This window comes from Podarcis vaucheri (assembly GCF_965113315.1).
Source record: "Podarcis vaucheri genome assembly, chromosome: 16".
Classification (NCBI taxonomy): Eukaryota; Metazoa; Chordata; class Lepidosauria; order Squamata; family Lacertidae; genus Podarcis; species Podarcis vaucheri.
In genome coordinates this window covers 38,793,080-38,806,841 of record NC_138754.1, presented here as the reverse complement: position 1 = coordinate 38,806,841, position 13,762 = coordinate 38,793,080, and the positions used below count along the sequence as shown (strand labels likewise).

General features: G+C 46.5%; 1 protein-coding gene and 1 long non-coding RNA gene across 2 annotated transcripts; one reads left to right on the top strand and one right to left on the bottom strand.

Annotated features, from left to right (window-relative positions):
• Nucleotides 1-1,461: 1,461 nt before the first annotated feature.
• On the bottom strand, nucleotides 1,462-7,580 carry LOC309521292 (uncharacterized protein). The gene is made up of 3 exons (XM_082203628.1): nucleotides 7,111-7,580; nucleotides 5,203-5,333; nucleotides 1,462-2,349 (listed from the first exon to the last, which is right to left on the bottom strand). Exons 1-3 carry the CDS (start codon nucleotides 7,124-7,126, stop codon nucleotides 1,972-1,974), a joined length of 525 nt encoding a protein of 174 aa, XP_082059754.1. The 5' UTR covers nucleotides 7,127-7,580; the 3' UTR covers nucleotides 1,462-1,971.
• Nucleotides 7,581-11,691: 4,111 nt separating this feature from the next.
• Nucleotides 11,692-12,500, top strand: LOC309521567. Its single transcript, XR_014214719.1, has 2 exons — nucleotides 11,692-11,980; nucleotides 12,270-12,500. It is a non-coding gene; the product is annotated as an uncharacterized lncRNA (long non-coding RNA).
• The last annotated feature ends 1,262 nt before the right edge of the window (nucleotides 12,501-13,762 follow it).

The following is a 13,762-nucleotide window of genomic DNA, read 5'->3' as shown; positions in this document are numbered from 1 at the left end:
ATAAGAATGAAACTTGACCTTTGCAAGAGATTTAGTGAAACCTATATGTAAATGTACCAGTAATTTCCCGAACAGAAGATGTTCCTGGCAACTTTACCAGTGACTATTAAGGAACCTTTGCAGTCATTCTGGGTCCTGTTTACTCTCCTCAAACCCCTCAAACTCAGTGTGCATGTTACGTTCTATTTTTGACTTGTTTCTTTCTACATTTTTTTTCTTATTTTTTTCTATAACACTTTTATTTCTTTATAATTGAAATTCTTTCAATAAAATATTAATACCAATAAAAAACCACCATGATACGTCAGAAACAAAAAGTTCAGATGGTAAGACTATCCAAAGTGAGGTCTACAGGGTCTAAAGAAAATAAACATGGAAGCTGAAGGTGGTAGTATTATTTTTACCAGCTGCTCCTGTAGATCCTCCACTTTGATTCACCGTCAAACAGCTCCTACCATCTGAAAGTTCTTCCTGAGCTTTAGTTGGAATCTTCTTTCTCGCAACATGCAGCCATTGGCTTGAGTCCTACCCTCCAGAGCAGGAGAAAACAAGCTTGTTCCCTCTTCCATAAGATATTTGAAGATGGCCATCGCATCTCCTCTCAGTCTCCTCTTTTCCAGGCTAAACATATCCCAAATCCTTAGGCAAGTTCTCCCACCTGCCATTTTAAAGCTAGGTTGGCAGGAGCAGAGACCGAGCAACGGGAGCTCATCCCATCGCAGGGATTCCAACCGCCGACCATCTTGCTGGCAAGTCCTAGGCTCTTTGGTTTAACCCACAGCGCCACCCGCGTCCCTTAGGACGTCCCTATTTTCATTAGAGAAATGTTGGAGGGTATGGAATTATCCCACCCCCAAGCTGTTTGAAGGCAGCCCAGTATAGGAAAGCCCCCCCCATGTTTAATATTTTACAGTGGTACCTCGGGTTACAGACGCTTCAGGTTACAGACTCTGCTAACCCAGAAATAGTACCTCAGGTTAAGAATTTTGCTTCAGGATGAGAACAGAAATCGTGCTCTGGCGGCGTGGCAGCAGCAGGAGGCCCCATTAGCCAAAGTGGTGCTTCAGGTTAAGAACAGTTTCAGGTTAAGAACAAACCTCCAGAACGAATTAAGTTCTTAACCTGAGGTACCACTGTATTATGTTTTTATATATGTTGGAAGCTGCCTAGAGTGGCTGGGGACCCCCAGTAAGATATGTGGGGTATAAATAGCAAAATTATCATTATAGAATGGGAACGTCCCTACTTTCATTGGAGAAATGTGGGAGGGTATGAACTCTTGGGTGCTTTAAGGTCCCAGGTGAGTTCCCGGCGCATTGGGAAGCTGGGCTTGTGCATAACAGGCAGTGCAGAAACCTTTGAATGCTAACCTATAAAATGTTAAACATACAATTTAACTTTAAATAGTATGATTTTATTTTGTTGTGAATCTTAAAAGGTGGCTTACAAATACATAAATAAATACAGAAATACATATTAACAGATCTTCCAAATACTTTAAATATATATTTAAATATTTAAAGGCACCCCCCCAGTTTCATCCTGAGATCAATAAAATATATATTATTGTATAAACCTCTCTTTAGTATAATTACTCTTTATAAATTACACACACAAATGTCAATATAAAAATAAATAGATTTTTTTTTAAAAATAGAATAAATATATGCATTAAAAACATTTAGACATACTGCAGTTGAATTTCTTGGGTTTATAAATCAAATTAAAAAGCCACATTTATTGGCAGGAATAGACTTTCCACAGTAAAGAATTGTCTCCTTCCCATTTTATTCGTGTTTTGAAATGACGTTTTGATTCCCTTAGATCCTTACTCAGAAGTCGGCCCCACTGAGCTCAGGGACACTTAACTCATAGGACCCTTAGTTTCTCCAGGGGAAATGTCTTCTGTATACAAAAATGTGACCAGCTGATCTCCTTATTGTGCAGCCATCCCTTTACAAAATCTTTCTCTCAAACAAACTGTATTTTACTAGTGAAATTTAGCATGCAACTCTGGTACTCTTGGAAAGCATAGTAATATATCATTTTCCGATTAGTAAAAGAGGCATTTTTGGTGTAAGAAATATTTTCATCGGGGCATCTGGCGTTTTGCTGCTCAAAGCAATGGCGGCATTCGGCTAGCTGCGTGATCTTTGTTGGAATCCCTCTGCCAGCGATCTTCAGGATGGGATCGTGGCTTCTGTTAAACTGCTCCAGCAGTCCAAGGAATGCTGTTATGGCGGCACAGCCTTCCTCGGCCTTCGGCGGTTCTGAGAAAGTGCAGTTGGGCAATCCTGTGAAGTTGAGACGGATGTTGTGGGGAAGCGCAATTGGCCCAGAATCATTCTTCTGTGGAAGTTAAAACAAAGACAGAGCCTTGTTAACAATGACATGTCCTGCCAGGGCTGGGAAACCTTTTTGGGCCAAAGTGGAACGCAGGTGGCACCGTGGTCTAAACCACAGAGCCTAGGGCTTGCAGATCAGAAGGTTGGCGGTTCGAATCCCCGCGACGGGGTGAGCTCCCGTTGCTCAGTCCCTGTTCCTGCCAACCTAGTAGTTCGAAAGCATGTCAAAGTGCAAGTAGATAAATAGGTACTGCTCTGGCGGGAAAGTAAAAGGCGTTTCTGTGCACTGCTCTGGTTTCACCAGAAGCGGCTTAGCCATGCTGGCCACATGACCTGGAAAAACTGTCTGCGGACAAACGCCGGCTCCCTCAGCCTGTAAAGCGAGATGAGCATCGCAACCCCACAGTCATTTGTGACTGGTGTCAGGGGTCTCTTTACCTTTACTACGAGGACTGTTGCCACTCCTCTGGGCCGCGTGCCAGGGACAGGCAGGGGATGCCACCTTTGTTCTGGCAAAATACAGGACAGGACAGTGTGGAGCAGGAGGGGGCATTGGGGCAAATCCACAGCCCCCCTCCCCCCAGCCCGGTGCTGAAATAACTTCAAAGCAACCAATCTACTGCAACCTAACTGGGTGCCCCCCCCCTCACACACACTTGTAAATCTGCCTGTGTTTTGCTATAAAGGGACCCCTGACCCCTGACCGACTCGGGTTGCAGTGCTCATCTTGCTTTATTGGCCAAGGGAGCCAGCATACAGCTTCCGGGTCATGTGGCCAGCATGACTAAGCCGCTTCTGGCGAACCAGAGCAGCACACGGAAACGCCGTTTACCTTCCTGCCGGAGCGTACCTATTTATCTACTTGCACTTTGACGTGCTTTTGAACTGCTAGGATGGCAGGAGCAGGGACGGAGCAACGGGAGCTCACCCCGTTGCGGGGATTCGAACCGCCGACCTTCTGATCGGCAAGTCCTAGGCTCTGTGGTTTAACCCACAGCGCCACCCACGTCCTTCGTGTTTTGCTATACAGAGCTGAAATATATGACACTTAACACAGACATGCAGTACTGTACAGTAATACAGGCAGGCCGGGCAAAAAAATAAATGGGGTGGGGGCATATTCTGATGAGGAGACAAGCTTTGTTCCACATGTTAAATTTCTGAAAGAAATAAAAATATTGGGGTGGGGGAGAGAATAAGCCTTGCAAGGAGCTACTCCCCCACCCTCCTCTCGCAAACATCATGAAGATATCTGTGTTCAGAATTGGGACTTCTGAGCTACACCAACCAGTGGCGTAGTGTGGGGGGTGCAGGGGGGGCTGGCCGCACCGGGCGCAACATCTGGGGGTTAGGGTTAGGGGGTGCAAATCCACGGGTTAGGGGGCGCAAATCCACGGGTTAGGGGGCGCAAATTACTTGCCTTGCCCCGGGTGCTGACAACCCACGCTACGCCACTGATACCAACACAAAACCGCTTGTTTCTAGAGACTCTCAGAACCTGCTCCTCTCTGAGGAACCACCTTAACCCAGCCCAAGCTGCAGGGAACTGGAAGCGACAACACGAAAGAAAGCCTTGGCCTGGTTTGCTCTTCCTTGGGGGCAAGATGAGGAGAGGGAGAGAGAAGGAAAGAGGAAAGGAAAGGAAGTGAGAGGCGGGGAGAAAGAGAAAGTGCAGCAGCAGAGCAGAAACGGGGGAAATGCAGGACAACCTGCGCCCTGTACTGAATCAATACAGGACATAGCATTTTACACTGAAGTAAAGGACAATCCTCTATGATGCACGATGGTTGGCAACCCTAGATGGGCCCACACACCCAACGCCCACGCAGTCAAATGCGCTGCAGAAACACACGTTCAGACAGGCACACACAGGCCTAGCGCCAGCAGCTGGTCAGGTTGGGCCCTGACTGGGGATCCATAGACCTATAGGCCTGAGCATTACATGTGGGGGCAATTCAACTTGTGGGTGGTCACTGCGGATGAGAGTCCAGCTTGGCTCCCTTTGCAAAGTGGGAGCCCTGACAGCCATCCACGGTGGAAACGGGAGTCTGTGGAGCTGGTGAGGAGGGCAGAAAGCGGTTTTGCAGACCCTCCCAAGTGCCCCTATTTTCCCGGGAGAGTCCCAGATTTATAGAAGCCATCCTGGTTTCTGATCTTGTCCTGGGATGTCTCGCTTTTCCTTAAAGGTAAAGGTAAAGGGACCCCTGACCATTAGGTCCAGTTGTGGACAACTCTGGGGTTGCGGCACTCATCTTGCTTTACTGGTCCAGGGAGCCAGCGTACAGCTTCCAGGTCATGTGGCCAGCATGACTAAGCAGCTTTTGGCGAACCAGAGCAGCGCATGGAAATGCCGTTTACCTTCCTGCCGGAGTGGTACCTATTTATCTACTTGCACTTTGACTTGCTTTCTAACTGCTAGGTTGGCAGGAGCAGGGACCAAGCAACGGGAGCTCACCCCTTTGCGGGGATTCGAAACGCCAACCTTCTGATCGGCAAGCCCAAGAGGCTCTGTGGTTTAGACCACAGTGCCACCCACTTTTCCTTACGATGTCCCTATTTTCATCAGAGAAACGTTGGAGGGTATGGCGTTGCTGCTGCAGGTGTGGTAGGAGCAGAAATGCGTGGCCACGCTGGGGGCTGGAGGGAGAGCTTGTTGGGGAGTCAGAGTGGGGCCTGGGAAGGCCACGTGGCCTAGGGAGAGTCCCAAGGGCCTGATGGAGATCCCTGGAGGGCCTGAGGCTCCTTGCTCCTGAGCTAAATGCTCCTAGCATTTGATATTGCAAACTGCCCCGTGATCCTCGGATGAAGGGCAGTATAGACATTTAATTAATAGTAAAAATCCATTTGGCATACTTACATAGGCATCAAAAAGTACTTTTGCCTGGTGTCCCAACTTCCCACAACAATCTTTGTCCCAGGGTTTCTGCTTTCCATGGGGAGCTGCGAGTGCCAGGGCCCAGCAGAGGACAAAGGCCAAGGCATGGATTCCTGTTCAGGGGGGCAAAGGAGGAGATAAACAAAGAGCAGAGTTAGGCAGTATGGGGTTTGCCCTTCCCTGTGTGTTCGACATCAGTGATTTCCAGACTGGGCTCTGGGGATGGCGACCCTGAGGATGGAGTGGAAGTTCATCAATGGAAGGGTCCTCAAGCACAGGGAGGCTTCCTGGGAAGACCCCTTCCCGGCCACAGCTGCACTTACAAGGCCACAATGCAGAGGGGCGAGCTGGGGGGGGGGAGGGAAAATTTGATCCTGTATTTGAGTATTAATATTATTACCCTTGTTGTTTGTCTTACAAATGTTTCACATCACAAAGTCATCAAAGTGGCGTGCACAGGAAGGTAGACCTACCAATTTGCTCTCAACGAAACAATATGCAAACTGAAATCCAGCCCTTCTGTGAATTTTGCAATGCTTGTGTGCAAAAATGATTGCTGTTGTTTTCATTAATACAGCACATTATTACATTTATTAAATTGCGTGTACTGGGACAACATGTGCATGAAATGCATGCGTGAGTGAAAACAACACACAGAAATGCATTACGCTAGGGGGAAATGGCTTTGCAGGAATGCATATATAAGGAGAAACTGAGACAAGCATGGGATCCTGGTGGCGGATTTTCATGAAGACCTTTTTTGTGTGTATCAAATTCAAAACGGATGTGGAATTATGAACTGAACTTGAAAGATGGGAAACGGAGAGAAGCCAAAAGGGGCAGATTTGCTCATCTGTAGTTGTCCAGCACTCACCATTCAGCCAGGACAATTTTTAGTGTGGCAGAAACATTGGAACTCCCTGTTTATTGACACCGGGCAAAAACCTTCACCCTCACCTTTTTGCTTAGATAAGCCTAACCAGACATGTTGACATGTGTTTTGAGCTTATTGTTGATTTTAATTAGTTTCCAATTCTTTTAAATCGCTCCTTTAAACTTTTTTTCTGATTGTTTTATTATTTTTGTAAACTGTTTAGAAGGGTGTGGGGTTTTTTTTTGTTTTGTTTTTTACAGTCAAGCAGTATATAAATTTTATGAAATAAATAAATGAATAATAAGCCTGGTCCAAGACATTTTGCTACCTGAGGCTAAGATCGCCTTCTCCCACCCCCAATTCAACATTGCAGGGCCAGAGAAAACATGTTTCTGCCTGAGGTGAAAGCGTCACTCTCAGAAGATGACTGGACAGATTGCTCCTGGCCACAGGACAGGTCCCCCAACACATCTGTGGGCAGCTGGCTAGCTTAAGGGCTGCAGGGCTTCGTCCCTCCCCCCCCAGCACCCACCATCCTCCAAAGCGTGCATGGCCTTCTGGGAAAGGCAAGTTGATGCGGGAAGAGTTCCTTAAAGGCAGAACACTTGGAGAGCTTTGCTCTCTATCTCCGTGATCAGTTGAAGAAGCCATATTTGCCAGAAAATCAGGTCACCAATAATTTTCCCCTTTGATGAAGCTCTTTTAGAGCTGTTGGTGCCAATTGCCTCCTCATTCCCCCTTATACAGTTATCATTCTTGACATGTAATATAATGGAACAACTTCCGTGACCCCTTACATTGAAATAAAATAAAATAAAAACATCCACATGAAATATTTCTGAAATATTTTGTCACCATCCATTGCTTCATTTCAAATGCGGACATTAACACTGCAATGCTGCCTTCTTCATCCCTCTCCAGATCTTATTTTTTGTATTATTATTAATAATAATAATAATATGGCATACATGCATACATCTATGATATATAAGTAATAAAAAATATACTGTGCTCACCTTTGTGACTTTGCATGACTGATTGAGCAATCCTCTCCAATTTTGCTGTTGAGTGTCGCGCTTCTGTGTCTTTCTGGATCAGCCATAGTGTCCAATTTATACATGTTGAAGAGATGGGAGTTTTGACTCAGCACCACCAAAAGTGTGGAAGATCTTACGTGGGGGCTGAGAGGATTCCTTTCTCTTGAAAGAGGACCGGGGTCTTTCCCTGCAAGCGACCTGCTGCTACAGTGACCAGGGAAGTCAAAGCTGATTAGGATCATTTCCTATTGCGTTTGTAATCGTTAGTTTCCTTTTTCTAACTTTCCTGTTTGGTTTAGAGTGGTGCTTTTCTGATTTGAGCAGGTGGGTGTTGAAAGGATGGCCCTCCCTACCCAGGCAATCTGTGGCTTCGCTGGGCATCTGGCCTCAGTTTCTCCAGTGGCAGCTGCAAGTTTTGGAGAGAACTTGGGCAGGGAACCCACCACGCCCTCTCAGTGCCTCTCACTCCCATTGTGGCCAACTTCCTCCTCATTGCAACACACACACCCAGCTTGCCATCATAGGAACCAACTCCTGGGGGATGAGGTCCCTTCAGCCCCCCCCCCAAATATTTGAAAGGGCCACCACCCTCAGAGTTAATGGGCATGCACCAAGTCTTGTGAGCGATTATGTGGCCTAGGACCCTCGTACCAACGGGACTGCCTCTCCTGGTATGTCCCACACAGGACCTTATGGTCTTCAAGTAAAAACATCTTGGAGATCCTGGGCCACAGGGAGGTTAGGCAAGCCTCAACCAGAGCCAGGGCCTTTTCAGCCATGGCCCCGATCTGGTGGAACGCTCTGTCAAAAGAGACTAGGGCCCTGCAGGACTTGACATCTTTCCGTAGGGCCTGCAAGACAGAGCTGTTCCACCAGGCCTTTGGCCAAGCACAGTCTGACCCCCTCTCTCCTTCTGTAATCCTCATAGACCTCTAGCCCAATGGTTGCCATGAATTTGATTCTGAATTGATTTTAGAATGTATTTTAATTATTTGACTATGTGATTTTATGTGCACCATGCTATTTTCACTTCTTGTTAGCCGCTCTGAGCCTGGCTTTGGCCAGGGAGGGCGGGATACAAATAAAATTTGATGATGATGATGATGATGCAGGGTAGAGCTTACCTGCCCCCCCAATGTTTTATTCAAGTTGTCACCCCTGCTTGCCATCCAGGAAGACAATGACCAGGCAGGCAGCAGCAACCACTGCTCTCCCTCTCCACCACCACCATTATCTAGACCAGAGCGAAAGGGAACTACACCACTGAAGCCAGGTGCAGTCAGTGGTGAAGAGAAGGAGGGCCAGGCGCTCTTGGCAGTGTCCCCTGCCCTGCTGGGAGAGGCCCAGTTGTGCCAACCTTTGTCGCCAGCCCTGAGGACCCTGCTTGTTCGCAACTGGGACCATGCTGGCTCTCCCAAAACAGACTCTGTTTCCCTCAATGCATCTTGACTTAGATTGTTTTAAAATGGAAATCCATGTCACCAGCCACTTTTGCATTAAAGTTTAGGATCACAAGCCCAGCCAGTTCACATAGCTAGCCTGGGAAAGGCCATTGGCAGACAAAGGTGTGGATTGTTGGTCATGAGCACATCAAAGTCCTTTTGTTGTTGTTTAGTCGTGTCCGACTCTTTGTGACCCCCTGGACCAAAGCACGCCAGGCAATCCTGTCTTCCACTGCCTCCCGCAGTTTGGTCAAACTCATGTTAGTAGCTTCAAGAACACTGTCCAACCATCTCGTCCTCTTCTCCTTGTGCCCTCAATCTTTCCCAACATCAGGGTCTTTCCCAGGGAGTCTTCTCTTCTCATGAGGTGGCCAAAGTACTGGAGCCTCAGCTTCAGGATCTGTCCTTCCAGTGAGCACTCAGGGCTGATTTCCTTATGAATGGATAGGCTTGATCTTCTTGCAGTCCATGGGACTCTCTCGAATCTCCTCCAGCACCAGAATTCGAAAGCATCAATTCCTCGGCGATCAGCCTTCTTTATGGTCCAGCTCTCACTTCCATACATCACTACTGGGAAAACCATAGCTTTAACTATACGGGCCTTTGTTGGCAAGGTGATATCTCTGCTTTTTAAGATGCTGTCTAGGTTTGTCATTGCTTTTCTCCCAAGAAGCAGGCGTCTTTTAATTTTGTGACTGCTGTCACCATCTGCAGTGATCATGGAGCCCAAGAAAGGAATATCTCTCACTGCCTCCATTTCTTCCCCTTCTATTTGCCAGGAGGTGATGGGATCAGTGCAAAACAGAGATTCCCAAGGTTATCAAAGGGTGGAGAAAGGTGTAGAATTCCAGCTTCCATGAGTATGAAAACAGGTGAGCAGGCAGGCTGTGCCCAGAGGGGGGAAAGTGTTGTTTTACAGGAGGCTTGAGTTTTTGGAGAAAGGTGTGCTGGAAAGAAGGAGGAGAGCAAAAGCAGCCCTCCATGAGCTGCTGGGCAGGTCAGAACTCTATGGCTCTGGCTGGCAGCGGCTGAGGCGGCACTGGGAGATGGGGAGCCAGAATTGACGGCTGCTTTGGACTCCGACTTCCTGAAGCTAATGAGAGACACTTTTGGAGTGTGATATTCTGCACCCTCTCCACTGAAGACTTCCAGGTGTAAATATGTGCAGTGCTCCCCCCCCCCCCAATAAATTCAATTCCCATTTGGGTCATCCATCAATGCTGGGGACTGCTTTCAGGTATAGTTCAGAGATTTTCACACCCATTCAGTACTACTAGTACTTCATTCAAACAAAATAATTCATTCTAAGTTCATGCAATGCACTGGGAGTTATGGAGGGGTGTGTGTGTCCTAAATTCAAATTTAGCTCATGCTTTTCCACACACCAAAAGTTTCCAACTGGCAACACACCAAGTTCGGAGAATATTTTCTTCTTATTCCTCACCTTGAATCAGTAGCATGTCAGTAATGCTGAAGGAAGTGACTGGCTTTGATGTGCTGATAATGTGAGGAATCATGACGGCTTTGAGGCCAGATGTCCTGATAATATGAGAAAGTTCAGAGGCCAGGAGGAAGGTACCAGCCTACTCCACATCCTTAGGGGTTCCCCCTCCCCTCAATGAGCTGGAATGTGAGGGTGGCGCCTGGACTCCCCCCACAGCAGATAAGCACCAAAATGCCCCCTTCCGTCAGAGCCTAAAATGCCCTTATCCCCGAACCCCCACCCCAGCCCTACGATTTCAAGGAACTGATTCTGAGAGGAAGAAACCACCATTTCCATCTCTGGGCAAAATTAAATCAGAACGCTGGAGAAGACACGCGAAGTAGCACCTACAGGGGAAAAGCGAAGCTCATTTTCATCCTAGTATCCTCCCACAACTCAGTACAGTGGTACCTCGGGTTACATACACTTCAGGTTACATACGCTTCAGGTTACATACTCCGCTAACCCAGAAATAGTGCTTCAGGTTAAGAACTTTGCTTGAGGATAAGAACAGAAATCGTGCTCCAGCGGCGCGGCGGCAGCAGGAGGCCCCATTAGCTAAAGTGGTGCTTCAGGTTAAGAACAGTTTCAGGTTAAGTACGGACCTCCAGAATGAATTAAGTACTTAACCCGAGGTACCACTGTATAATTGTCAAATTCTTAATCGTGATTCAAATTTCAGTTTGATTCGTACATGCTATCCTAGCTTCTTCTTTTTTAATCTTAATTTCGATTTCTGTAGAGTCATGGAATCACAGATTTGTAGAGTTGGAAGGGACTCTGAGTGTCATCAAAACTCAACTAGATCATAAATGACAACGTGGCCATCAAACATCTACAGTGGTACCTTGGTTTACGAACTTAATCCATTCCAGAAGTCTGTTCTTACACCAAAGAGTTCTTAAACCAAGGCATGCTTTCCAATATATCCATTCAGACCAGGTCTCTCCATAGTTTTTTGTTTGGTAATGAGTTGTAATTCAGCAACTTCTCTTTCAAGTGTATTTCTAAAATTCTTCTGCAATAAGACAGCTACTTTAAGATCCTGTATAGAATGCAGTTAGAAGCTAATTTTGGTCATCTATCCCTTTAAGAATCCCTTGCCCTTCCCTGTGGAACCAACTGGCCATAACATTCCTCAACAGTTATAAGGCTGAAGTATCTGACGAAGTGTGTATTACACACAAAAGCTCATACCTTGAAAACTTATATTGAGTTGATCTTTAAGGTGCCACTGGAATTATTTAAAAAGTTCTTTTCATCTTGTTATTTATTATGACTATGACAGATCAACATGGCCTTCCACCTGAATCTGGTGTCATTCGTAGTTGACCTCTCCCACGCACAATGTCTTAGACGACTTATTCCGGTTGTCAACTTTGGCTTTTGATCTCAAAACGTTCGGTTTATCACAGCTGATTCCTCTGTTCGTCTTGATTGGAATCGGAGGGACCAGCCTGTGCACCATGCGCCTTGCTCTTCGCAACCCTGATGTCAGGTAAGTGCCACCCCTCAGGGCAGGATCAGCCCTTGGCCTGGTGCTGACAACTGCCATCCCCGCAAAACCACGTCATGTGCTCCCTGCCTCCCAGTGGCCCCTAGGTGTCCTTCACTGATGGATGTGAGGCAGTGTTTTGGCTGCTGAGCTGCGCCCCCCCCCCCATTGGGAGGGCTGAGGGTGTGATGGTGATGCCTCCCCAGCTGCTGCCATTGTCTGTGGGCTGACTGTGATGCCACAAACACATTTGGCAGCTGAGGGGGTATAAATGTGGGTCAAGGCACAAGCCTCGGCAGTTGCCCTCCCCAGAGAGAAATGGGCAGCTCTGTGGCACTCAGCCCTGGTGGCCTCCTGCCCCGTGGCAGCAAGCTGACAAGCGGAAGGAGGCAATCGCCTGGTGCTGGGATGCTGTGGAGCAAGGAGAAGGCAAGTACAAAGTTGACTTGCTGGTGGGATCGCTACCAGAAGGCGACGGATATTCAGCTCTGAAGCTGGTTGATATCTGGCAATGGACCTGGCAAGGCTGCAGCTGGTGGGTGGTTGTTGGGAGAGTTTGCGTTCAGGCTAGTGGATGCCGTGAGGCTATGCTGGCTGAGATGGATGCAAAGTGGTTTGGAAGCCTTGTTTGTTAACAGGCAGCCAAACAGAGGAGGAGTCTGGGGGGACGCTGTTGGATGGGGGCCATCCCACTCACCTGTTTGCCTTTGCCTTACAGGGATGTCCGGAGCCGGTGAGGTTTTCCCCAAGTCCAAAGTCATGAAGAGAAGCGCAGGACGTCCCTATTTACAACGGAGAAATGAATGTAAAATACTGGCAGCGAACAATGGACAAGGCCGTGGCCGTACCTGAGAGAAGGAGCTTTGAAGGAAGACTGCAGGCGGACATCTGCTGCATTGCAAGTGATGGGGCAGTGGGGAGAGAGAAGAAAATGAGGGAGGAAACATTAGGCCACATTAGGTGCACCGTCCATTGGAAGTGCTATGAAGACGCTTTGAACAGGAATGGCTTCCCCTCAGGGATTCTGGGAACTGTAGGTGGTTAAGGGGACAGAGAGTTGTTAGGCGGGTTAGGTTTAGTCTTAGGCTTAGTCTTAGGCTTAGGTTTAGCGTAGGGTAGGGGTAGGGGTAGGGGTAGGGTTAAATTGGGGTAATGTTACGGTTAGGGTTCCCTTGTCTTTTTTTAAAAAAAAATATTTATTAGAGTTTCCAATTTTTACAAACAAAAAGAAAAAAGCAAACATAAAAAACAAAAAACACATAAATTTCACAACTTATTTTCTCATAACATATTTCCCCGACCTCCTCATACCTGCCCTTCTTGTATACCCATTTCAAATTATTATACAGCAAATCCTTATCTCAAAGGTCAAATTCCCTTTACCATTACAGCTAGAAACCGCTTAATTTCAAACCAACATCATTCAACATTCCTTAATTTTGCAGTATTTTTGTAGATAGTCCTTAATTTTTTTCCAATCTTCTTCCGCCGACTCTTCTCCCTGGTCACGGATTCTGTCAGTCATTTCTACCAGTCCCATACAGTCAATCAGCTTCATCTGCCATTCTTCCAAAGTGGGCAAATCTTGCATCTTCCAATACTTTGCAATAAGTATTCTTGCTGCTGTCGTTGCATACAAAAAGAAAGTTCTATCATTCTTTAACACCGATTGGCCGACAATGCCCAAGAGAAAGGCCTCTGGTTTTTTCAGGAAGGTATATTTAAATACCTTTTTCAGTTCATTATATATCATTTCCCAGAAAGCCTTAATCTTTGGGCACGTCCACCAAAGGTGAAAGAATGTACCTTCAGTTTCTTTACATTTCCAACATTTATTATTGGGCAAATGATAAATTTTTGCAAGCTTGACTGGGGTCATGTACCACCTATATATCATTTTCATAATATTTTCTCTTAAGGCATTACATGCTGTAAATTTCATCCCGGTGGTCCACAATTGTTCCCAGTCAGCAAACATAATATTATGTCCAACATCTTGTGCCCATTTAATCATAACGGATTTAACCGTTTCATCCTGAGTATTCCATTTCAACAGCAAGTTATACATTTTTGACAAAATCTTGGTTTTGGGTTCTAACAGTTCTGTTTTCAGTTTAGATTTTTCCACCTGGAAGCCAACTTTTTTATCCAGGTTATAAGCCTCCATTATCTGATAATAATGAAGCCAATCTCTCACTTTATTTTTTAATT

What these genes read in the sequence shown, in the direction of transcription:
- LOC309521292 (XM_082203628.1), bottom strand. An exon ending in AAGTACTTTTTGATGCCTAT is followed by an intron (nt 2,350 to 5,202) that starts GTAAGTATGCCA and finishes TAACTTCCACAG; the next exon opens with AAGAATGATTCTGGGCCAAT.